General features: G+C 35.1%; 1 protein-coding gene across 4 annotated transcripts in view; it reads right to left on the reverse strand.

Moving 5' to 3' along the window:
- Window positions 1–1,081: 1,081 nt before the first annotated feature.
- The window catches only part of brp (ELKS/RAB6-interacting/CAST family member bruchpilot), a 44,776-nt gene continuing 18,268 nt past the window's right edge, over window positions 1,082–27,589 (reverse strand). Inside the window, exons 2-20 of one of the 4 annotated variants that reach the window (XM_089709460.1) lie at window positions 20,902–21,051; window positions 20,144–20,240; window positions 19,426–19,481; window positions 17,456–17,623; window positions 16,743–16,889; window positions 15,235–15,980; window positions 14,401–14,611; window positions 13,424–13,576; window positions 10,555–10,743; window positions 10,059–10,198; window positions 7,788–9,957; window positions 6,258–6,521; window positions 5,537–5,742; window positions 5,211–5,274; window positions 3,489–4,157; window positions 3,071–3,231; window positions 2,479–2,626; window positions 2,083–2,199; window positions 1,082–1,201 (exon numbers count right to left, since the gene is read on the reverse strand). In XM_089709460.1, coding sequence (XP_089565586.1) covers window positions 1,172–1,201; window positions 2,083–2,199; window positions 2,479–2,626; window positions 3,071–3,231; window positions 3,489–4,157; window positions 5,211–5,274; window positions 5,537–5,742; window positions 6,258–6,521; window positions 7,788–9,957; window positions 10,059–10,198; window positions 10,555–10,743; window positions 13,424–13,576; window positions 14,401–14,611; window positions 15,235–15,980; window positions 16,743–16,889; window positions 17,456–17,623; window positions 19,426–19,481; window positions 20,144–20,240; window positions 20,902–21,051 — 5,886 coding nt within the window. In that variant the 3' untranslated portion in view covers window positions 1,082–1,171. Of the gene's footprint in view, window positions 1,202–2,082; window positions 2,200–2,478; window positions 2,627–3,070; window positions 3,232–3,488; window positions 4,831–5,210; window positions 5,275–5,536; window positions 5,743–6,257; window positions 6,522–7,787; window positions 9,958–10,058; window positions 10,199–10,554; window positions 10,744–13,423; window positions 13,577–14,400; window positions 14,612–15,234; window positions 15,981–16,742; window positions 16,890–17,455; window positions 17,624–19,425; window positions 19,506–20,143; window positions 20,241–20,901; window positions 21,052–27,589 lie in introns of those variants that run through there. The other 3 variants (XM_089709459.1, XM_089709462.1, XM_089709461.1) reach the window with 3 other exon arrangements.

Raw genomic sequence — 27,589 nt, forward strand, 5'->3', positions numbered from 1 at the left:
TGCATCTCAGTATTTTCCACGTTTAAATAAATATTTTAAATAAGAGTATCATATTGTTTTACATTAACATTTTTATTGAGATAGTGCTTAAAATAAAATAGAAGTAAGCATCAAGTATTATCATAGGATTAACATTAGTTTTATAACAATTCATTATCAGCATCAGTAGAAGACTTTACTAGTTAAAAAATAGACACCAATATGAATAATCTAAGACGAGCAGAGGTTAATTTATTGCTTTACATGTATACAACTTTTAACAAGTGCTATAATAGGGTATATAAATAGGATAAATAATCTCCACTAAATATCAATCAATTTCGTTTAAAAAAATATTATTTTGTATCACTCAAAATGGTTCCGTGTCGTATCGTGTGAGAATAAATAAAAACAATTCAATAAAACAGAGAAAAACAAATTTAATCACGAATAAAAAAACAACATTTCTGACAGACATCTGCGTTTCCCCCCAAAATTAAACTGTCAATGGTTTTGAGTCATAGACTACAATGATAGAAAAAGTATTCCTTCACAATCTTTGGTTTAGGAATATTGGCAATTATAGTAGAGCCATTTTAATAGGCAACATTTGACAGTTCAACAAAATTCAACAACGTAACCTAGTAACGACAACATAGAATAACATGATATTTCGTTTTGTTAGAACTGCACATTTGCTTAACTTTTTTCAATTACGATTACATATTTATTATAATAATGACCGATATAAGTAATTTTAGGATTTGATTTTACTGATAAACCATTCTAAACATAATAAACAATTTCTGATTTAAAGAACTGACGTCGCTACAATTTTGTGTCAATAAACCTTTTTTCTTTTTAAATACCAGTGACGTTACTCTAAAAATCGAAATCAGACATCTAGAATCGAATGCATTGATTACTTGGGAATAAAAATTATCATAAATTATTGACATGTGTTTCAAGTTCGATTGACAAATGTTTCAAGTCCGTATCGATTAATTCACTTTAATCGATGTTTTTATGCAGGTTACCACCCTATGAAGATAAAATTGATAGACGTCAAATGTTGCCTATTAAATTGGCTCCACTCTAGGCTGGTGAAAAGCGATGATTGGTAAAGTAGCGGATGAGATGACAAGTGCGATGGTATTAGGCCACAACACAGATAAGACTTAGCTTTAAGACGTCACAGCACAGTGGCGGGGATGTCCTCCTCCTGTAAACAATGCTATTTCACATAATTGATTTCTAGTCTTAAAAATTGTTTGGCACTTATTATTCAACATCATTACTATTGATTTTCCAAGAACACATAGTTGGCTTAATTATACGATTGCATCTAATTCTAGTAGTATTTTATTGCTCTTAGAATTGAAGACATTACTGGTGAGTTGTTCCTGTATAACAAATGGTCATACATTGACCTAACTAATATCTCGACCCTGAATTATGACTATTAAGGAGACAAATATGAGGAATGAATTAGATTTTTTAAGAGAGATTGTTTTAAATTATAACCAAATTTAGCATTAAACATTAAACAGTTTTCATGTCGGGAAAAGTCTTATATAGGTATCTTGTACAGAGAAATTGGAATGCCCGGTATTTCTTGTTGCATACACAAACTATTCACAGACATCTTTATTCGGATGTCTGGGTGTAATAAAGTGCATATTATTATTCAGTTTCAGGTTCTTTGAAATATAAAGCTCTAACATACTTCAATCAAACCTTTAACAATGGTTATTTACAAACGGCACTCAAAACAAATCGTCACACTCAAGATCCAATTATTAAAAAACAGACATTTTTATCAAGGGCAACACACACACAAGACGGGCACAGAAGCGGTAAGTGTCCTATATTTTATAATTTGTTGCAGTAGGTATATCTTTATTCTGAAGTCTAAAACGCACGTGATAAAATTTCCTTGAAATATTTTGAGTTATGATTTAGTTGATTATGCATGGAGAGATAAAAAATTCTTCATCTAAGTTACTTAGGCCTTGTTTTCCGAACACCACAATTCCATGCGTATTAAATTACGATAAAAAGGTCAAAATCACTCGCATTCCCAAAATTTTTATTCTTTTATACCCAGACAATTACTTGATCATCTTCACAGGCCGCTAACACATCGTCGACGGTCGTCGGCAAGGAACTCTCCTCTTGAGGTAATTCGGTTTCTTTTTCGAATTGTAACAACGCTTCGTTCTGAAATTAATGTAGTATGTGTAAAAATTATTTAAGGGTTTTTTGGTAACTGTTGGCAAAAGTTCATGGGGAAATGAGTAATTGAGTATGTTGATAGGTGTAGTAGTTCCGTTTGTTGTTGTGTAGGATTACGATTTACTATCTAGATTTTTTCTAAGATATTATATATGATGTTGTATAATGAATAAATGACACTATTGCATAGTAAAATAAATGCCATTTGAAATCAAAGTCAATAGATCAAGAATATAAAAACTGAAATTATATAAAAATACTCACTTCCATTTTTAATCTGTTCAGCATTCTATCTCTCTCACTCTTTAATATGTCGCATGCTTTTGTCTCGTTTTCATCTAGAACGCCTTTAATTTCCAATTCAGCAATTTGAGTATCTTTTTCACTAATGGCACCTTCCAAAAGATCTTGCCTATAAAAAAAAATATAAAGTTTTCTATGAAAATACTTTGACCGTGTTTATTATTCTTTAAAATTATGAATAATTTCTACTTGTAAAAATTACAGTTCCTTTTATTTTACTTCGACTCAAAGACTTATACCGGATATATTTAAAATATGAGCACTACGTAGGTAGGTATCCTTTTGATGTGGGATATATTTACGCTTCATCTATTTTTGTCCTGAAATCATCTAAATTAATATCACTAAAGAATAATCTTTTTTTCTTCGTCTATGTTTGTAATAGTACAAAATCAGATCGAACTTTTCAGTAGTTATGAACTTGTTTCAACATTAGAAAACCTAATCACAACTGACTGAGTGATAAATAATATTTTTTTATATTATAAGAACGTTTGGTACATAATTTATAGTTGTCTTTATTACTATTGTCTATTCCTATTCTATAACTTACACGACACGTGACCAATGGCGTAGCATTGCTTCCCGTTTCATTTTGCAGCTTTGCAGTAAACGTTTTAGCTGCTTCAAGCGCTTTGTTAGCATTGAACAGGTTTCACAATTCAGCACTGAAGCGTTTTGCAGCGAGCGAATCCTTTGTTCCATTTTCTTCATCTGAAATAGAAACATTTTTATTATGCTGCTATCTAGTCGTGCGAGCCATTATTATTTCTAAAGAATATTCTGCAAATATTATGATACATAATAATTAAATATGTAACTTTGAAAGTAGGAATTTAGTTCGTTGTTTTTTTGCTCATTCCAATTTCAAGGGGATTCACTATTTTGTTTTCACGAGAGAATGAATAGCTTAAATCTAACAATTATTTTAAATATAATTAAAGTAAAGCAGTTCATAATGTAAAACTTACCATATTTATCGCTTCGATCCTCCTTTTCTCTTCTTCATAGAATACCTTTTCTCTTTCCGACGCAATCAAAAAGGACTCTTTAAGTGCTTCTTCCAATTCCAATATCCTTTTTTCTTTATATAATTTCTTCCCAGTACCAGATTTATTATTTAATATCTGTTCTAATTCATCAATGCGTTCGTCTTTACTCCTTACCACGGCTAAAAGTTGTTCGAATTCAGCTATATTATTGTTCTCTCTTAACGCATCTTCCAATATCGAAATACATTTCTGCTGTTCAATAATCTTCGAATTCTTTATTTCTATTTCTTTCGTCAAATCTGTTATCTTGCGTGTAAGCTTCTGTATATTTACCATACTCCTGTCTCCTCCCGTATGCAAGTCATTGTAACTTCTACTAAATTTGCATTTATCGAGCCTATCCACTACCTTACCACTCTTTTGCAATTCAAAGAAACTCTTATTCTTTTTTAAGTTATTCAAGTCTTGGCTATCTGATATTTTTAAGATTTCCGAAAGTATAAGCGATGACTCATTTAACTCTATCTCTAAATCGATTATCCTCATCTTATTTTCTTCTAACTTGCATTTAAGCCTGTCTCTCTCTTTAAGAGTGTCTGTTAGATCGCTGATTGCATCTATCTCGCTTTGTCTTGCTCGCGATAATTCCTAACGATAGGGGTGAGAAAATGAAAGAAAATAATCAAATGAATAAAAATAAATATTAATTAGACAGTAACAAAACATATCAACAGTATAAACTCAAAAATAACTCGAGAAAGGCCAACAAAGACTTCAGTTTATTCCTCAATTGATATTCGCATAACAAGAAAAGCTGGTTAACATGGACTAGTGGACTTACGGTTCTACCTAGATACATGGTTGCTTAACAGTTTTACAATATTGTAATATTTCATTATCAATACTTAAAAAACAAGTCCCGCTGAACACGATTAAATTTCCATTTAAACACTTAAAAATATCGCTAAACTAATAATTATCTTACTTGTGTGCCGGTTACAATAAACTCAATTAGAAAACCTGTATACATGGTTTCAAGGATTATCAACAAGAGGTGACGCATTATTATTATTATCTGAACACTTCATTACAATATATATTCAATACAAATATCAATAACATTACTTAAGTACGAATTGCGATTGTAAAGCTTAAATATGATAATTTACCGAAAGACGTGGAGATCGGAGAAGTCGCTTACGGAAAGTTAGTAAGTGCGACAGTTAAAGAACAATATTAAACAAAATGATAAAATAAATGAACGACAGTCTTGAGAAGGGCTAACTTAGAAAAAGCTTTTGAGGAAGCCAGCGGGTCCGGCCTGAAATGCAGCGTAAAAGTAATTGTTAGTTTTGGGTTAGGTTAGTAGATTAGTTTTTGCAGGATAATTCAATAATGTTAATCTTAGTAAATTAAATGAATCATGATCATAAAACATATTGCTGCAAAAATATATTGATTGAATACATAGAAAATTTTCTATTATATAAGGTTGATCAAGTAAACTAATAAATGAATCATCTGAAGTTTTACAAGTACTTTCATGATGTTTTAAAGATAACTAAAGAATTTTTAAGTTGTAATAAAGGAAAAGTCAAAAGTGTTAATTTTAATAATATGAATCTCATTAATAAGGAATGCATACAATGTTAATAAGTAAAAATAGGTTTTAGAAGATAACACGAAAAATGCAAACTTTACCTCTTCTCTTTGTGCTTGTGCTTGTTGCTGAGTTTTTAATTTGGCTTGAAGGTTTCTCACAGACCTACAAAGTAAGTTGTTATTAGTATTCATTTATTTATTGAATTACAAATTTTGCGTACCAAACATATAAAATTTATCGTGACATGATTTTCGTTCATTTTATAATATTGATTGAGATACCTATTTATTGAGTTTGCCTCTTTATGATTTTCATTTGGCAAATGTTTATAATATCCCTACAGGTTATTTATTAGTCTTTAATAAATGTCAGGTTATTTAATATAATGTGATTCTCTTACACTATTTGAATTAGGTTTACTCACTGCTGCAAATCCATAATCTGCTTCTCCTTTTGCGCCTGTTCCTCTTGCGACATCTGCACAAGTTGCAACAGTCGCTCGGTTTCAGCCGCCAACCGCTTTGACTCCTCTTGAGATGAACCCAACTGTTTCTTGAGATCGTCGGCTTCTTTCTGCGTGTCTGTGAGCTTGCGATTCATTTCTGTTACCGCTGCTGTGCTGCCGCCGGCCTATTAAATTATTAGAAGTTAGTACATATCATGATTAAAAATAATTCGTCATCATCATCATCAGCCCATATATGTTCCCTTTGCACGCTGGTCATGTATGGGTTGGCAGATGTCGTCGAACTTTTGATTCTTCGATATGTCGGTTACCTTACGATGGTTTATGTCACCGTTCGAAGTATTGTTTTAAGTTATTGTGAGGCAATCTTAATACTATTATAAAGGCGAAAGTTTGTAAGTATGGATGAATGGATGTATGGATGTTTGTTACTCTTTCACGTAAAAACTACTGAACCGATTACAATGAAATTTAGCACACATTATAGAGGGTTATAACTTGCATTAACACATAGGATAGGTTTTATCCCGAAAATCCCACGGGAACGGGAACTATGCGGGTTTTCCTTTGAAAACGCGGGAGAAGCCACGGGCGGAAATCTAGTAGACTCCATAATAGAGGTTATGGGTGTTCTGTCCTGCAATTTGCGTATCTTATTTCAATTTGTTGTTGTTCTTACCTTCCTTAAGGATGCTTCCATTTGGTCCATTTGCTCTTTTCTCTTCTTTAACTGTCGGTCTAACTCCGTTAGCGATTTCTCTTTCTCCTCCACGTCTTTCCGTTTGTTCTCCACTGCTCTTCTGTTCTCTTCAAATTGTTTTCTTGCGTCTTCTAGCTTCTTGAATTCTTCTTGTAGTTGTTTTCTAGCCTGAGCCGTATCGTCCCCAGCTCTGCCGCTCTGTCCAGCTTGTTGGAGTTTCTTGTTCGCTTCTCGGAGATCGAGCTGTTACACAGAAACGTTATTTTACTGTTCGATCCTATAGTGTTTAAAATGCTGGTGTTCAATTTGTCACCAACTAAAGTAACCACACTATGTTTCGCTGTGCATGCAAAAAAATAAACTTGATATTGAAGCAATTAAAATTAATGTATTCATTTATATTTTTATTTATAGTTAAAGCGAAACATAGTGTGATTAATTTTTGAATAGACAGTGACAAAAAAATCACCAGCAAGATTATAACATGAAATATTTACATTTATATAGCAATTCAAGTAAGCTTCAACTGTAATTATGATCTTTCAAAAGTAAAAGTTCTCGTAAGCCCATCATTACAAAAGCTGTAACACGTAGACGCAAATCATAATTGCAGCAATGCGTTCAATGATAGATAGAAAGTTTCAAACACTTTAATATATGACACAACACAATACACAGTTGCAATAGCGATGGCTGAAATATACAAAATTATCGTAACGTAAAGCGTCCTTGCACCGAACATTTTACAATCGCGATATGGTGGGTGGTGCGTTTGTGATTTGGAAATGTCTGGTGCAACTTGCCGAGAAAACATTTACATTCATGAATCTGACGCCGAAATACTTTGCGATGATGAAACTAATAAAACAAATACGAATGAGGGGTTGGAGGATGCCCAGCGGGCCGTGGGAGGCATGCTACTATACAACAACAATGTACATGACACCGACGATGACTCAACAAAAATAAACGCATGAACATTAAATCAAAATCTACCCATGGCACCGGTGCAATGATTACAACGCGATTTGCGGTTCAATCGAGTTTCGTCTTGTGTTCATACTGTGGTGGACAGAACAAAGAGCAACGCGGAAGATATAAAGAGATGTGTGTTTAAAAAGAAATGATATTGATAGTAGAAATATGTTTCGCTATATTCAATTAATATGTGAGTATTTTCGTAAAAACTAGTAATCTAAACAACTATAGCATAGTAACTATAATGTTTTACATTGTTACCAATATTTAAATAATTAAAATTTAAGTCAAAAAGCATTTAAAAGCGTTTAGTTTATAACTAAATAATGACAGTAGTCATGTGTGTTGCGGGAATAGAAGAGAGTGAAAGTAGAAGATATAAAGTAAGCCGTGTTGCTCTGGATCGTCACTAAAACATTACAACATTTAATTCGTGTACGGTATTATAAGAAAGTGATAATCTAGCCCATGAAACTCGATTCAACCCCTATCCCTCCCGGTAGCTGTGGGCCGGGCGATCCTCCAACTGACCTGGCTCTTCTCCAATTCTTGTACGAGCATCTCCAGCTGTGACTGGCAACGTTCCCTTTCCACCGCGAGCGATCGCGCCTCCGCTTGAGCCGCTTCAAGCTGCTTCTGTACTTCTTGCACGTTGGACGGTCCGCGAGATTGCAGCTGCTGCAATTGCTGATGTTGAGCCTGGAATTGTTTCTCTAATGAGTGTAAGCGTTGCTGGCATTCCGATAGCGCTTTCTCCGCTGCGATTGCTTTAGTCTTTTCCGATTCGACGACGGCTTTCCATTTATCGACCTCAGCGGCTCTCTGTGCCTCTTTCTCAGCCTTTTCTGCGCGCTGCCTGAAAGAGTCCTTTTCTTTTGAGACAGCTTGCATTTGTTGTTGTAATTTCGCAATTTCCCGGTCGCGGCTCTCGATAACAGATTTTGCACCGCGTTCGGAATCTTGTGCGATTTTTCTTTGCTCCTCTTTCAATCGTCTCACTTCTTCTCGCTGCTTTTGCAGTTCTGTTTCTGACGAATTCAACTCTCGTTGGAAGTTCACAAGCATGTCCTGAGACTTTTCTAATTGGGCTACAAGTTGATCGCGTTCAATTGTCAGTTGTTTTGTGTCCGCCTCTAATTTGACTATTTGCTTCTCTATTGCATCAGCTTGTTTATCCCTTTGTTCTAGTATAGATGCCATCTTTTCTCTATCTCTCACTGATTGAGCTAATTCCTGTTGTAATTTAACTAATGTTTCTTGCGTGCGATGATCTAATGTACGTTGTTGTTGTTCTATATTACGTCTAGTATTCTGTATCTCAGCTCTGAGAGCATCCCTTTCTTGTTCAATCTGCCGCATCTCTAATATTGTTCTTTCTAATCGTTCATGCATGCGTCCTAATTCATTTGTCATTCTATCATACTCTACGCGTGTCGTCTCATTTGTCTCCTGATACTTCGCAAGATGCATTTGTGACTTTTCAAGTTCTTTAGCTAAGCGGCCTGCCTCCATTTCTGTTGCATCTCTTGCTTGTATTGCCTTTTCTAATTTATCACGGAGTCGTTCAATTTCTAGTCTATCTTCCGTCCTTGCCTTATCGCCAGCAACTGCTTGTAACTTCATTCTTTCTATTTGTGTGAGTTCTCCTTTAAGTCTCTCATTATCCTTTTCTAATTGATCCGAACGCAGTTTCAATTTCTCACATCTATCCCTGAACTTCTCACACTCAATGTGAGCACGTTCAAGGTCAGTTCTCTGTTTCTCCATGGCCGTTGATAATTTCGTCACTTCGTTCTTAGACAGTTCCAACTGTATATTCAATTCGTGTAATTTAGTTTCCGCTTGTTCCTTTTCAGCTTGCAGACGTTGGATTTCAGTTTGTGATGATTCGAATCGTTCGCGGTGTTTATCGAGTTCGGTTTGCATGCGGCTTAATTCAGTACTCCATTTATCCTGTTCGAATTGGTATTTACCTCGGAGACCCTCGACGCGTTCTAGTTCGGAACGTAGACGGGTAACCTCTTCTTCCGCTTTGCGTGCGCGCTCCAGCTCTAGCGTTGTCTTCTCTAGCCGTGTGCGAAGCCGTTCAACTTCCAACTTAGTTCTTTCGTGTTCTTCCTTCGTATCATGATACTTTCCGTAACGCGCTGCATATCGTTCTGCTTCTTCTCGGGCACCTGAAGCATCCGCTTTAACTTTATCTAATTCAGCCTGAACCCTTCTCAACTCGGCCGATACTTTGTCGTGCTTATCGTACATCTTTTCGAGTTCTACTTGCACTCTGGCCATTTCTTCTTGTGTCTTTTCATTGGACGCTTGTGCTTTACCACACTGTGTCATTGCTCTGTCATATTCAAACTGTAAACGTTCACTGTCTGCCACTAATTTTTCTTTCTCTGCTTGCAGTCTTCGCAGCTCGATCTGACTCTTTTCGTAACGGTCTCTCACCATTTCAATGTCAACACATAGTCTATCCATATCTTCCTTTGCTTTCTCTTCCTGTTCTTTGGTCCTGCCTAATTGTAAAGATGCCCTGTCATACATTTCCTGTAGTCTTGCGGATTCGTCTTGCAGTTTCCTTAGATCATCCCTAGATTTGGTAGATAAGTGAACTTGTTTTTCCAATTCCAATTCTAAACGGTCTTTATCAGCTTCCAGTATGTCTATCTTGTTTTGCAGTCTGTATATTTCGTTTTGAGATCTGAAACAAAAAAAAAATGATAAGTTTTGTTATATGATAAGTTATTTGCTTTTTTACAACACCACACAATAAGCCACAAGACGACATAGAATACAATGTACCTATCATACTTCTCAAGCATTTTTTCGTATTCTTTGTGCGCGGTCTCTTTTTCCTCTATGGTCTTTTGTGTTGAATACAAGGCTTTGTCTAATTTCTCTTTCAATATTTCTAATTCAGTGAGGGCGTCATCTCGTTCCATCTGAAAATAAAATCAAAATGTATAAGAGCTTATTTTTGTTCTTCTTTCAATTTTACTAAAATTAAATATTTGAAAATATAGTAAGTTCATCATATTATTATGATCATTTTGCTTTAAATTGTGATCAGATTTTTTTTATAAAATTTCAATTTAAAACTTACGAGAAAAACTTTTAATTTAAGACCTTTTTATGGATTAAATGTTAAAAAACATATTGTCTTATTAAAGGTGAGCAGTAAACTTATTTCAAGCAAATATTTAAGCAAAAATATTTTTAGTGGCCGTTATACTTCGTCTGTTATAAATCATTCGGGCAATCAACATAAGAACAAAATCTAACAATTTATGTAACTCACAGTCAATTTCTGATGCTGCTGATGCGCTTTTTCCCATCTCTCCCTTAGCACGTCCAACTCCGTGGCAGCACTATCGCGGTCTCTCGCAGCGCGGTTAGCCGCTGCAGCCGCTGCCTCCGCCCGCTCGCGGCAGCTTGCAGCGTCTGCAAGCGCTGAATCGCGCTCTTTTTGTATGCGCGCTATAAGTGCCTGCGGACAAAATTGACGGTTAGGTGATTTGGAAGAAGTGTATTTAATTTGTATGTTATATTGTGTACTTGTATTCGAAATTCACCCCCTGTCTAATAACTATTAGTAACGTAATGTAAGTACGTTTTCAGGCTAAATTTGCATGTAGTTATAACCATTTGATTACAAAATTTTGTAAGAAATTACCTGCAATTAATGTGCAGTTACAATACAATTTTAAAAGTTGTTTGTAGGAAAAATACGAAAATATTGAAAAATTGGGTATTTGTATAGAAAATTCTGAAACTTTAGATGCTACGCAGATGAAGCCGCCTACATAAGCTAAATTTTCAGGAAAATTTAATCGTAGATTAGTAAACATGTACTGTAGAAGCACACATTAGTAATCGTGGTATATTGACGAAAAATTGTGTATCCATATCCTATACTAATTATATCATCGATAAAAATTAGTAGCATTCAATCTCATCACTACATAGTATAAAACAAAGTCGCTTTCTCTGTCCCTATGTATGCTTAAATCTTTAAAACTACGCAACGGATATTGATGCGGTTTTTTTTATTCGATAGAGTGATTCAAGAGGAAGGTTTTAGTATATAATTTATTATGTTTTAGACAATGCGGGCGAAGCCGCGGGCGGAAAGCTAGTTAACAATAAATAGCACAACAAATCCGTTGAATTCACAAATCTGCCAATTCAATGTACAAGAGCTATATATATATATATATATATATATATATATATTTAGTACAAACTGAATCATATTCTTCTTGGCACAGTTCCACCTAACTTGTCCCTTTAACTATTCGTGCGAAGGGACAATCAATATTTATATACCCATAAGTTTGTTACGTCTGGGGCAAAGATCTTGTGATAAAGTTCAAATATAGCAGATGTTTAATAAAATTTACTATTCGTATTTATTGAATATGTCTTGTATAAATTGGTTATAGTCTGCTTTTTCCTTGAATTACCTATACTTACTAATATTATAAAGCTGAAGAGTTTGTTTGTTTGTTTGTTTGAACGCACTTATCTCAGGAACTACTGGTCCGATTTGAAAAATTCTTTCAGTGGTAGATAGCGGATAGCCCATTTAATGAGGAAGGCTATATAGGCTATATATGTACCACGAGCGAAGCAGGGGCGGAACGCTTGTATACTATAAATTCACTTTGTTTTTATGTATCTTCATTATTATTACATAGGTAATTTTATATTTGAATTCTGTCGCTATTAAAAAATATATCAAGTAAAGTTTTAATGAACCTATGTATTGCAATATGCAGTAGATTCATTATAACGTATAGTATAAACTGTAAATAAAATTGTAAACGCCTAATCTCATTTAATGACCTTAAAAATCTATCAGTCTATCACCAATACTATTATAATAATATATATTATAATAAAATGTGTAGTGTGTATTATTTCTGCAATTAATAAAATACACTAGCTGTGCTCCGCAGTTTCACCCGCGTTGCTCCGCTCCTGTTGGTCTTAGCGTGATGATATATAGCCTATAGCCTTCCTCGATAAATGGGCTATCTAACACCGAAAGAATTTTTCAAATCGGACCAGTAGTTCCTGAGATTAGTGCGTTCAAACAAACAAACAAACTCTCCAGCTTTATAATATTAGTATAGATTCCATACCGTAAAGCTTAACGACCGCCAATTAAAACCACATCAAACCAATCAAAACACATAATCAATCACATAATTTATTATGACAGTACAGTCATATTATGTTGATACACAGACGCCACCTCGTCTAGACATATGAGAGACGAACGCATTACGCATACAGTGAAGCTTGCCAAGTGTTTTATTACATTTGAGAATATCTTTACGCTCTTCAGAAAGCTCCATTTTGTAATAATCTGGATTCCCGTCCATCAAGACTGTGACCTCATTTTTAGCGGCATTATATCGCCTAATTTTTGGGGTTTTACGTGACTAGACTGTAAATGATGCTTTCTTTTTCGTTAGTTATTTGCCCTGACTTTACTCCTATTCAATACAATAATATCATTAGTATAAGTGTAATATGGTACAGTCTACGATTACTTTTAAGATTGCCGTCTCTCTTTAAATTATGTTAAAGAGAAAGCTGTGCCGTAGCAAATGTAAAGGATATTAATTAAAAATGCGAAAATTATTAAGTTCTAGGTAAACCTACAAATGGAATGATTAGTAGGTTTAATAACTTTATACCAATTCACTTTAATGGCAAATAATCACGAAGGTTTGAAGTTATTATTACCTTTTTATTAGTTCATTACAAAGCTGATTTAATTAAACCCAACCAGGGGTAAAAACGTAAGATTCAGCTGATTAATTTTTTGCCTATTTTTCTCTTTGTTTAAGGCTTCAACTTTTTATTTTATTACAATGGTTTGAAATGATTTTTGTATTCTTAGCAAAAGTTAGCAATTTTAGCTTATTACATGAGCATATCAAGTCTATTATTATGTTAATTTACGATTTTTCGTTGTTTAATACATAAAACATTAAGAATGTACCGATTTGTCCAAGTCCAAACTGTTTTTCAATCTACTCCATATTTCTTTCATAGAAATCTCCATCTTATAGCAATATATAAGTACATAAAACAATAATTTTCCTTAACAATATCACCATTTACTCTTTCATAAACGCTCAATTGAGTCTACTTACTTGTGCCTTCTCATGCTTGTCTCTAAACCGATCAGCGTCCAATTGAGCGGTGTCCCTTTCTTTCTGTAAACGAGCTGCTTGACCCAACGCCTTGTCTAGTTGTGATTGGAGTGACTCGAAATCGTAAGCTGATTTCTCGCGGTCTACTTGTAACTGTTGACAATGATTGGGTGTTTGTAGAGAACATTGTAACTAACACGTAGTTTTAGTGTGTAGTATTTTTTAAGCTATTGCATAGCTTCTATCGCGGGCCTTGAGCGCGGGGACCGAATCGAGAAATTCCGTAACGAAAAAACCTCACGCTCCCCACTCCGACGGGCTCGGAGGTGTAGCTTGAAGGCATGCTATGCAATAGCTTTACCGCGGCCGTCTCCGACTGCCACACGTCTTTTTTTTCATCTCTTCAGATTGGCAGGTATGTATTTCAGTTTAATTTATTACGTAATTACGTTCATTTGGTTATGGTGTTATCAGAAGGCCATAAAAAAGTGAAGTCCCGTGTCCCCAAGTGGGGTAAGGGGCAGATGCATTATCCATACATCTGTTTCACTGATCGATTTTCTTTAGGGACAAGTAGGTGATCAGCCTTCTGTGTCCTGCCAGACCGAGACATTTTTTTTTTCTTCGTCTCCACCGGGAATCGAACCCAGGACCCCTCGGTTCTACGCTCACGCGTCAACCACTGTACCAAGGAGGCGGTCAGAAGGCCATAAAATGATTGTTAAAATGTTTGATTATTCTAATTGAGTAAGTAAGGCTATAAAATATGCGACAGTCAAATTTGAAGTTGAAACAAACTTTTTACTATAGAACATTTGTAAATGAAATTCGATACACAACGGTCAATTCATTTTCGTTAAATAAAGAAACTAATACCTAACCGACACATAAAGTTACACACTGAAATCTAGTAGGATCCTTTACGTGGCAATTGATTGACCTAAATTATAAAGAAACGTCAATTTCAATATAATTACCTTTCTAACTTCCACAGCAGACTTATCCAATTTCTCTTGCAGTTTATCGATTTCTGAATGAGCCGCATCCAGTGATGCCTGTAACTTATCTTGCTGTAACTGTGCCTTGCCCAATGTGGCCTGTGTTCTTTCTAGTTCTTCTCGAGCCTTGTCCAGTTCTGCTATGGCCTTGTCACGTTCTGAGTGGAGACGACTGATGGATGATTGTACCCTGTAGGGAATTTGACGTTATCTGTATATTGACTTCAGAAGGCTTACGGTTAAATTAGATTTTTTTTTGTATATAATACAATAAACATTTATCTTTAATGGATGAATATAAAAAATGTATATGTTTATCTGAAAATATTAAAAAAGTATATTGTTTTTTGAAATATAAAATACTAAGCAGGATGTGCATGGAGATAATTTTTAATACAATAAAATGAATCTTCATATTTTTGGTAAAACTTAATCCTCGCAATCGAAAAAATTGAAATGAAAAGAAAATTTATAAATAATATATATGATTACTCAATATCGATTTAGGATAAACTCTACAAGAATTTATGTAAAATCATTTCTCTTAAGAAATTTTGTCGCAATCTGGGACCATCTCAACTTTTCATATTACTTTATTATTTTATAAAGTTTGTCACTTAAAGCCCGCAAAAGCGTGATCTTTATCATATTTTCAAGTTATGAAGAAACTCTAAAATGTAATTTCAACATTGATAAGATAATTTCCCTAATTTTTTATCAAATTTCTTCAGCTAGTACGACTTTTTTATGCAAAAATATGTATGACGTTTTTAGATAAATGCAATGATAGAATTGGATTTAAACAATACTCACCGATCATATTCTTCCTTCAAGCTATCCTGTTCGGTTTGTGCATTTTCAAGTTTTGCTTTGAGACGATAGACCTCCCCTTGTGATTTCTCTAACTTTTCTTGCAACGCACCAGCTTCAGCTCTGGACCTTTCCGCATCTGCTTGTGTCACTCGTAACTCTGCTTGTGTCCTTCTCAAATCAGTGGCCATCTTATCAGCTTTCTCTTGCACTCTGTCCAGTTCCTGTGACGTAGTTAATGTGCTTCTACCAAACGTAGTTTGAGACCTCTCTAATTCGTGCTTAAGTCTTTCGTTTTCTAATTCTAGTCTAGCGAGGCGTTGTTTTGCAGCTTCCCAATCGGCACCAGATCTACCCACTTCGCTTGCTGCTTTGTCTAACTCTGCTTTAGATTTACCCAATTCGGACTGTGAACTTTCTAATTTCGCTTCAAGCCTGTCCTTCTCGGCTGAAGCTCTTTCGAGTCTCGCGCCCAATTTTTCTACCTCACTTTCGAGTGCATGCAGTTTCATCTTGTAATCGGCTAATTCTCTTTCATGAAGCTCTCTTTCTTCGTTCTTTTCATGTTCGGCTCTGTCTCTCTGTTCTCTAAGCTGTTGGATTTGTTTCTCTTTATCGCCTATAACTTCTTCTAGAGATGATAAAGCACCTTCTGAGGAACAATGATGCGCTTGCATTGCATTCAGCCTGGCTCTGGCCATATCGACTTGGTTGTCTTTCTCTTTGAGTAAGTCTTCAAGGTTTTCAATCTAAAAATGTTGAATTGTGTAAGAATATGTCATGCTATTTTATGATACCAAAAAATATAAAAATATATTTACATAAATGAAAATAAATGATAAAAAAATAAAAATACTACATACCTTATACCAAAATAAAACAACATAACACAAAATAATATAAAATTAAACATAAATGTAGCCACTAGCGTTACAACACCACGAAAAATAAAAACAAAACACATAATATAACAATAAATATATTTAAAAATAAAATGTACAAAACGTAACCATAAAAAAATATATTTACTTAATAATACTCAAGCTTGGGACGTAAAAAATTCGAAGACGAAATCAAATATACATAAATAACAGTGAACAAAACGAAAATATTGAAATTTAATACAATTAGGTACACATTTACCACCTTACAAAAATGGATTTTAAAATTCTATGCAATCTATTTCATTTCAAAAAATAATACTGGAACTTGGAATGAAATGAACATTGAACATTATATTCTATAACATTATATTCATTATATTTATTTATATTTCTATATTTATTTAAGCTACAAAGGAGTAAGACCTCCAATTGAAGCCTACTCTATAACATCTGTTATTTGTTCAATAATATGGCACAGGAAATTTGTATATTCACGTTACATCAATTCTCACTGATACCTAATAAAACATAGAAGTAGTAAACACAGAATTGCAATTTCCATTAGCAAATATCGCTAGCCCAGTGTCATAATTCTTTACATTTTCTACAGCACCAACATTCATTTACCTTCCTCTGCAGCACGTTAATCTTCCTGTCCTTGATTTCAGAGTGATCTCTTAGTTCTGCCAACTCGTGCGCAGCAGCCATTGCTGCAGCTGTCTTCTTTTCCACGAGTCGACTCTTTTCATCTAGACGAGCTTTTAGTTCTTCAACCTACACAGGCATTAGTTGTGTTAATAATTTATTTGTATGATATAATAGCTGCGCTTGCGGTTTCACCCGCGTGGCTCCGCTCCTGTTGTTCTTAGCGTAATGATAATATGATGATGCCTATGATAGACTTCCTCGATAAATGGGCTATCTAACACCGAAATAATTTTTCAAATCGGAGCAGTAGTTCCTGAGATTAGCGCGTTCAAACAAACAAACTCTTCAACTTTATAATATTAGTATAGATAATGACGAATATTTTGTACTATCTTAATGAGTATTGTGCTAATTTTTCTTCCAAATATGTATGAATATGAAAATATGTACCTATATTATTTTGAATAGCATATGGTAGAAGATATATGTTTATTTTCTTATTTATCTTTAATCTGTCCGTACTTACAACTTTTGTATTTACAACTTTTTTCCCATTATGTGTTTTTCTATCAAACTAGAGTACTTGAAACATATTTTAAAGATATTATGCTGTTATAATTTCCAATAAAATAAATAAAAAACATAATTATTGTTGATTTCAACGGATGAATTTCAACCAAAAATGTTCTTACGTCAGTCTGTAGCATGCTGTAGTGCTCCTCCTTGGCGCACAGCGACTCCTTAAGTACGGCGATGTGCCGCTGGTAGTCCTGGTGCTGCTCCTCCAACGCCTTCATCTTTGCCGCCATCGCCAAGATCTCCTGGTCTCGCCTCTGAATCTCCAGACGGAACTCATCCAACTGCTCATAGCAGCATCAAAAAATCAAATAAATCCGAACATACGATTAGAAAAACCACAAATTCATTCAAAGAAAATCTATCTACATAGGCGATAAGTGATGGCGGAAATGATACTGATGTCAAACATATGCTACTCATTAGCATGGATACGGTTGAAGTTAAGTTAGTATCGATATTCAAGCGGCTCAAGCTTCGATAGATAAAGAAGTGTTAGAAATGTTTTCAGCACTTAATTCTATCAGTGCCGTGGAAGACATTTCGACGTATCTTAATTTAGTTTCTACATGCAATTAATTTACTTTATACAATCGAGCCGATTCGAATTCATTGTTCATATCTGGAAAACTTTCTGTTTATCTAGAACTAGCGTTCGTAATTGTAAAGCTAACGAGTCAAAAGAAAGTTTTCCAGCATCGAAGAGATAAAAATATCATCGAATAAACGTCGTCAATGAACGGGCGCCTACATTGTGATACATTTATCTACCGATACTGTGAAGAGACTGATGACATGACGACTACATGAAGAGGTCGTGTGAGCTATACTAGTGATGGGTGGCGCGGGACCAAGCTATACTGGACGATGAGTTGCGATCACACCGAAAGCGTTTATCAAAACACATAATCAATTTACAAAAACGTAGCTTACGACCTCGACAGTCTTAATCGTTAACGTAATCTCACACGATATACATTCTACGGGCCTATCCTATATAACAAAATATCGATCTCTTAACAATAAACAATACACAAAAATACATCGACGGCTCTCAATGAACGCGGACGCGAACGCAGTCACAGGGTCGTGGCGTATCTGTAGTACCGCGGCGGCTGCGGCTGGAGGGGCCGCCCGTCCGTGGTGACGCGGACGTCGTTGAGCAGAAAACTTACTTGTCGCTTGAAGGGAGGTTCGGCCTTATCGTAAAGCGAGGCGTGCGAGAGCGAGGGCGGCGGCGGGGACGCGAAAGCGGCGAGCTCGCTCTCCAGGAGGGCCACTTGCCGCTCCAGCGTCGCTATGCGCGCCTCCTTGGTCTCCAGGACCGCCGTGAGCGTGGCGCCCGCGGAGCCGCCCGGCAGCCCGGCGGCGGCCAGCGCGCGCTCCAGCTGCATCTGCAGCGCCCTCAGCGTGTCCGCCGTCGCCTTGAGCTCCTGCCACACGCGAGTCGGTCAGCACGCGCCGGCCGCCCCTACACGCCCGCCACGCGTCCGCTCGCTACCGCCTCGCTGGGGCTACGGGCGACCTCCGCAGTGACGCGAGCGGTAGCCCCAGCGGAAACGAATTTTAACACAAAACTGAACCAATGAAATAACGAGACGGTCTTCGCTAGGGTTCATGTGACGGGTCGTAATGAGCTAAACATGCAACGATCGTGACGTGTCAGCCGATGGGACGCTCGGACGTCGACGCGGGTGGGAAATAAACTGTGCTCGGGAACAAGCTCGGGTGTATGGAGGTGAAGAGGAAGCGAGTTGAGAGAAGCCACAGTGGGTGGGATAAGGCGTCGCGACAGAACATTCGGCTGGAGAAATTAATGAAATGAAACTATCAAGAACAACACTAACAGAAACAGTGACTGATAAAGGTATCACAAAATAAAACGCCCATGTGGTAAATACACATATATATGAGAAAGCGGTGACGTGCGCATTTATATAGAAGAGGTGCAGGAAATCTACCGGTCAGAGAATAATTCTGATCGAGGAAAATTTCTGGCGTTACTCTAATGTGAAATTTCCCTTTATTAGAATAATAGTCTAACACTGCATGCAATACTGACATTCATCAAGTATGAAACAATTACCTGTTTTTGTGCCATTGCTTGCATTTGCTGGAACATTTGCCTTTCTTCTTCCTTACCTGGAAAATACTTTGTGTGAGTAACTGAAACAATATTATATACATTCTTCCACCACCAGGTTTATTATTATATAATTAGCATGCAAAAAAGTATATTCAGTACACAAATAATTACTACAAGTTTTACTCTTATATTCATTGTAGATGTAATCGTCGAATGAAATCTAAAAAATAATTATTTTACAATTAAAACATGGAAAATATTATTAAAGTGAAACTTTTATTACATCGTCTCAAACTTTTTGGTCTGTGTAGCGCATGTCGCGTGTATCGCGGCTGCCGAGTAGGTATACCTACTCGGCAGCCGACCGACACGCGACATGCGCTACACAAAGCAGTGTTCGGAACCGTTCGAACAGTTTCACTTTTACCGTGGTTTCATAAAACCACACAACATTTTTTTTTTAATTAGTTCTGGCGGGCTTCCTTTACCGCCAATATAATTTAATATACCTATACATACAAATATTACAAAATATTCAGGCTTTAGTTTGGATTCTTCAATGTGTCCAATATCACTGGCTTTTGAAAGTTAAATATTCTGCATATTAAGTGTAAGTACAACTTATTATGTTTTCATTAGTTCTAGTTTTAGAGCCTATAGAGGCAGATGATATTTAGAAGTGGAAGAAAATTTTAAATAATAGGTAATATGAACTTACCCATTCCCTTATTCTGTAGCATTTCCAATAATTTCTTAATACTTTCATCTCTGGCCTGTAACGTTTGCTTCTGGGTCTCAATTCGTAATTCAAGTTCCTGTATAATAATAATAATAATTTAACCCAAAATAAATAAGAGAAAATGATTAAATAATGTAAATTCATTTAAATTTTTATGAAAATGAGAGTAGGTACGGTGTATACTTAAATTTAAATAATACGTAAGTACCTACAATAATTGTTAAAAAAAATATTTTTCAGAAGTGGGATCGAACGAACACTCTGATGAAGGGAAAATCTATTTTATCATTACATATATTATTGGTAAATAAATATGTATTAGGTTATTATTACATTCGCAAAGACTCACATATATAGATTTCATTCCCGTTCTGATTTCTCAAGATTTTCTTTACATTAAGTTCTAATTGATTTTGTTCAAATTAGGGCTAGGTAAAATAGAAAAATTAAAGTGTTCCTTCTAATATCGGAGACGCTATTTCGTAATAATTCCTGATATGAAAAAAAAAATATGTGCGTGTACACACGTAAGAAGTGAAACTTCTTTATGACCTTATTTTTTAAAAAATAATTTACTATATGCAACTTTACAGAAATACGTCGAATCACGCGTGGTAGGGATAAGAAAAAGATGGCGCGTAACGGAAAAATGCCACGCGTAACGAAATAATGTTACACTAAATTTTTTTCCAACCCCGATAAAGAAGTTTCTCTTCAATAATACAATTAAATAATACCTTGATAGTGTCCCTCAAAATAGCTATTTCCCGTTGTAGATGTTCATTTTCCGCGTAAAGCGCCTCAAGTTGTTGCTGTAACTCTGGAGCGGGCTGACGCATTCGCAGTCTTAGTTCTTCTTCCAATTGACGTACTAGCATTGCTTGTTTCTGTAATATTATTATTTATTTAATATGTGTTATGTGTATCTATTTATTAGTATAAGTAGTTTCGCTATGCGCGATGTGCTCACTAATTTAGAAATTACAAATGTTTTTAAAATATTTTGTAAGCCTGTTTGTGTCAATCCCAAGTTGTGAAGCAAATAATAAAAAATAAAATTAAAGTATCTGTTTGTAGGAAAGTTTGAATACAGTGCTACGGTCAGATTTTTTTTTCCGTAAAAAAATATTAACTACACCTTAATCATTATATTAAACGGCCTATGTGGGACACCTACCAATCCAATTTGTTCAGAATTCAGATACTTGTTTTCTATTTTAAGCCGAATACGAATTTCGCCTAAATAGTTTGTATATAAGAAATTGTATGAAATAATATAAGGCGAAATAAAATCAGGTACCTACCAAGTATGTAATAGGCGTCGTAAGGTAGAGCCGAAAGAATGTACTTGTAATAAATGTCCTTGTACAAAATTAACCTAATTCATTATACAAATACTTCAGCAAATTATTTCTAGTTTAAAATTAAAACTATAAAACGCAATCTTAACGATCACAACTAGTAAGAATTTCACGAAAAATTTGTTTACTTGTTCTACAATAAAAAATTACACATAAATCCCGTTGAATTATGGCCGTATTTAATTAGTCATTGTCATGAAAGTAGTTTAAATATAAAAATACCAATTAAAAAGCTTTAAAAAGTATTTCCCTTTAAAATCAAATATAGAGTTACACAAAGAAGTAACAGTATTAAGTGAAACATATAAATCCATACTAATATTATAAATGCGAAAGTAACTCTGTCTGTCTGTCTGTTACTCAATCACGCCTAAACTACTGAACCAATTTGCATGAAATTTGGTATGGAGATATTTTGATACCCGAGAAAGGACATAGGCTACCTTTTATTGCGAAATATGTACCACGGGCGAAGCCGGGGCGGACCTCTAGTTATAAATAAGAAGTTATTGTACGATTTATTACTGTCACAAAGAATGCACGAGTGTAACAAACGACCTAAGTATTGGAAGCATATTCTCATTTCCCGAAAGTAGCAAAACTTATTTCATACCGTTCATACTAGTTTTGCTGAAGTGAAAAACCAAGGAAAATTTACCCATTGTATAACTAATATACTTCGGTTTTCATATGGCCTATAGTGTGAATCTATGTATCAAGATGATACGTACAACATGATTGTTTTTGTGTTTTGGATTGAGTCAGTCAAACTATAATATAATGAAAGCAGGCAATAAAACGTCGTATGAAACAGCTTCACGCATCGTACCCGGGTAAAAGTACACTATATGCTAATCCAGATTAATATCCATCTCTGTACTAAATTTCGCACAGATCCGACATATGTTTTTGCGGGGAGTAAAAAGGGATACACATCCGTCCAATCTATTCTCACAAACTTAAACGTTTATAATTAAGGAGGCGTAGACGTAGAGGAAGGTTTTTTTGTATTTGTAAGATAGATACTACAGAATTTATTTTCAGCTCTTATATGTAGAACTGCTTTCCGAACTGGTAATTGGTAATCTATGTTTTGACGACTCAAAAAGTGCTTCTAGAAGCGGTTTTTGTGAAGAAATAAATGTTTACGTTAGTGATCTTGTAAATAACCATAGTTTTAATAGTTTAGTTTTAGTTTGATTCATCACCATCACATATTGTCTGATTACGGCCTATTAACATTAGCCCATTATCTTCCCACTGCTGGGACACGGGCCTCCTATCTCTACTTGATATTATAAAGCTGAAGAGTTTGTTTGTTTGAACGCGCTAATCTCAGCAAACTGCTGGTCCGATTTATAAAATTATTTCGGTGTTAGATAGCCTATTTATCGAGGAAGGCTATAGGTTATATATCATCACGCTAAGACCAACAGGAGCGTAGTCACGTGGGTGAAACCACGAAGCGCAGCTAGTGTAAGTACATATATAGGGTATTACGGATCATATCGTATATTTATAATTATAAAATAAATACAAAATCGTATAACATTTCCTGCAAGGTATTACAAACAGACCTACCAAAGCCATCAATAAATTCAAACGTGTAACATTAATCCAGTCTGCAGCTCATAGATACGGTCTATCCGCCTACACGACGCTATTAGAGCAATGATGTCATCGTACTTATTATACTGAGGTTTGTTGTCTCTAGTGAGAAATAAGATGCTTTGGGGATTTAATGTTGATGATAGGCAGGCTTATAAGGAATAGTTTCCTACTTCCTAGTAATTATTATTTAGAAATGAAATCAGAAATCAGAATGAAGCGAATAAGATTTTGGTTAACTTTACAATGCAATATCCTTTATTTAACACACACATACAGAAGAAGAGAAAAAGAAGAGAGAAACACATTATAAAAAAAAGACGGGTTGCACTCCGGGAGTGCCGGCAGAAGTGAAAACTTGATTATTAACGTTCAGCATGTTTGATATTTTGGAATGGTATCCGTCCGCATGGAATATAAGGGCTAAAAAAAAAAGTCCGTCTTACCACAGACTAATAATAATAATATACTACGTATACAAGTCTTACGCTTTTTCGATCAGGCCACGACGTGTCCTGACGCGAGTTTAAGATTTTATACCCAACGCCGCTAAAGAAGTTTTCCCTTCAAAAAGACGCACTCCTGGAGTGCCGGAAGAAGTGAAAACTTGATTATTAACGTTGAGCATGTTTGATATCCATCCGTCACGCTTTTTCAATCAGGTCACGTGTCCTGACGCGAGTTTAAGATTTTATACCCAACGCCGCTAAAGAAGTTTTCACTTCAAAAATAATATTAGTTTATATTCTGATCAGTAAAAATAATAGATATTGGTAACAAATATATTAATAGTTGTTACAGTAAACGTTGATTTATAAGATTTTATATTATTATTACCTTGAAAGTGACAAATGCTGAAAATTAGATACTTAACTTTATATAATACACTAAAATAGTAAAGATTTTTAAACGATTGATTTTATAGAAATAGAAAATATAATACAAGTTCCTGGAAGTGTTTTAAAGAACACCAACCTACATAACGTAATCCGCGCGCCATTCAAACAAAATTGATACAATAAAAATTGGTTCTCGAAATTCAATTCATTACTAAAACACAATACCGGGAACAGCCAAGCGGGAACAACAATATTTTCACAGCAACAGCAATTTCGCCGGAAGAAACAAAAAGGCTTTTGCCGTATCACATGCGGAACAATGAAAACTATTTTCAATGTTCGCTGTGAATTCGAGCTAAAAGCTCGTGCGTTGAAGGAGAATCGATTCAAAAATTGCTAACAATTTTCTATGAAGGATGAGTTGATGACGTTGAATTGTTCAATTTTTAAAAAGGCGGTACAAGACTTATAATAGATGCCTATATGATGAAAGACATGGAATTGTTATCTTTCAATAAAAAATAATTATTACCTAATTATAGCACTAACATAGTTTTAAGGTCTATTCTAACAATAATAATATGGATATTACATTTATCTGAAATAAATAAAATTATGACCATTGATAAGAGGTTTTTATTTATAAGAACTAAATTAAATTGATAAGGTAATTAAATTAGTAAGGTGAGGTAACGCATGTGCGTAATATATGTTGAAATTTATTAATTTTAATAAATACCAACATATTATATGAACGAAAATTACAAAGCAAAATGTTATAGCCAACTTCAACTTTATGATTAAAAGCTTCAGTTATACAACAAAATAACAGTCGAATTATGGATAGTGACATCTATTTATAGATGTGTTATAACGTGTTATAACACGAATACAATCATAGGTAATCTTAAACATAGTCATTATAATCAGTAGGGAAACTTCATACAACACGTTCGAAATGGCTCACGCACACAAGCAAGCGTTTTTACGAGAATCGCGTAAAGCCGGGTATCCACTTAGGTTCGCCGTGGTTTGCGAACGCGCCCGCTCCGCAAACCAAACATAATGGATACGTCGTGATCGCGGAGCGCGACTGGAGCACGATCGGAGCACGGCGGAGCGCTCCGGAAGCGGTTTTTTGCGCGAACTCAAAGGGGAGCGCAGTTTGTTCGTGGACGCGAGCGTGTGTTTGTTAAGTTCGCGAACATGGAGTGGTCCGATGAAATGATGAATATATGCATTATTTCATTATTTCTTCTTCCCTTATTCATATTACCTTGCCAAAATTGAGGAGATTGTTTGTATTCCATCACAATATAATGTATAAAAATAAAAGCTGCACTTCCTACTAATTCTGGAGGCGGCATGTTTGCACCGACCGTCTGTCGTGTGTCTACTGGAGACCGGAGCGCGGAATTTAGCGCTCCGACAGGAGCACTGATGTTGCAGCCTAAGTGTGTACACTGTACACGTTCACGTTCGCGGAGCACACATTATTCGCGATCCATGGCGAACCTAAGTGGATACCCGGCTTAAGGGTATTATAACAATTTGAACACGCTTGCTTGTGTGCGTGAGCCATTTCGAACGTGTTGTATGAAGTTTCCCTTCTGGTTGTATTTGTATATTGTCGTCATTATCTTCAACATACGAATAATTGTCATTAACCTCACGAGCGTCATTCGTTATAAGTTCGTTATATAACCTCCCCTCTGCCGAATTTTATTGGTCGATATTTTCAAGGGCTTCGTTAAACATTAATATAACACTTCCTGAAATGTCGAAACGAAGGTTGTATTAGATATTTATTCGTTTCCCGACCAATGAAATGATTGACATTGGTTTTTGTGTTTCATATAAGCATATTTTTGAAGTGAAACTTCTTTAGGCGCGTTGAGAGTAAAATTTCAAGGTCGCATCATGGCAATACCGTCACGTTATGGAGTAAGGCGACGATTTTGGTATCTATCTATCTTTATAACTTGCCAAACACCTTTCACTTTTGACACATTTTGACTTTTGTGCTCGGCACATATTCATGTAGAAATATGAATGGGAAATGGGAATGTTGCAATTTATACCTACTACCACAGACTAATAATAATATACTACGTATACAACTACTACTTTATATAAAAACCGTTTTTATAGTCGAATGAATACTTAGTTAATTCTATTCTTATATTTTGCGGTGAGAGTCGATACAATGAAAAGGTTGAATATCAACCACTGAATGATCATAGTAATTAATTATAAAACTTATTTAAACATTTTATCTCTCTATGGATTAATTTATAATCTTCTCAAAGCCGTATTTCGTGTTAGTATTCTAAGTCGAGTGTGTATATTTGTATAATAAAGTGCTTTTAACAAAGATGGAGTAGGTATTTCCAAGAATGTCGTTAGAAAATATATTATTATTATAATAGGTACTGATTCACGTAATTTTATGAGCAGGTTGTATGATGTGTTGTTTTCGAAGAAATGTTGAATTCATATTTTTAACATTTACTTTACTATTAGAAAAAATATCGTAGAGTTTATACTAAGCGTTTAATATATTCGTGTCATTAAATTTTAAATCGGAGTTTCATTCATTCATAGCAGGGATGTAACGGAGGTAGTTTTATCGGAACCGAAATCGGAATCGGAGTTTTCAAATTTGGTTTATCGGAATCGGAATCGAAATCTGAGGCAGGGTCAGTTTGTTTAAGGACAAATAAAACATGATTTAAAGTCAATTCTTTTCATTTTTATTTTTTATTATAAAATAAAAAACAACTGTGAAAAAAAATTGGCATAATTCCAAATGAACAAAAGATAAAATTAATGAATTTTAAGTTTAATTAAAATTAAAACTCAAAGTAGCGTGTTACATTTGGTGACATTACAATAAATGAACAATAGCTAAAGCAAATTAAATCAAAATGGACTCCAAAACTAATGTATTGTACTTTATGAACAAAAGCTTTGATGCTTTGTCCCCATCCAATCTATTTCTTAAAGAGTCGTAAATTAGGCCAGCACCACTAAAAAGTTGTTCACTAAAAAGTCGAAATCCTATACCTTCCACAAAATTGAAGGGTAGGTCTTGCAAAGCAATCATTTCCGAAATTAATCTGTCAATTTCCTTAGATTTAGCATGAGAAGTGCACCATTTTGTATTCTTCAGCAAAGTTTCTTTTAAAGTCATTTGTTTTTTAGCATCCTGAAGGGGCGTCGAAGTCGAAGGCTGTACAGTATCTTTTTTTTCAGTTTCTGACTTAATGAATTCTTCATATTCAGTGGCATGGACAGACTTCAAATGACTTTTTAAGGACGTTGTCGTACCTCCCTTTCTTGAATACGTCTTCATACACAGTTTACACTTTGCCGAATCTGAATGATTCCACGAAGTAGTTCCAAATACAACTGGACTTAGGTTTCATTATCCCACACAAAAACAGATCACTTTCATTGATAATAAGCCGCAAAAATCAAAACAATTATCTATAACCTATAAACGTGTCTTGGGCGTAACAGCTAATAACAACTAACAAGTGAAAAAATAATTGATGATAGAGTGCACGTAGTGGGGGTCGGGGGATTCCCCGCGCGACATGTATGAACCTGTTCGG

The sequence above is a fragment of the Colias philodice genome, chromosome 22 (assembly GCF_061535455.1).
Source record: "Colias philodice isolate Cphi_HAF_F1 chromosome 22, ilColPhil1 Martin Lab GWU primary, whole genome shotgun sequence".
In the NCBI taxonomy this organism is placed as follows: Eukaryota; Metazoa; Arthropoda; class Insecta; order Lepidoptera; family Pieridae; genus Colias; species Colias philodice.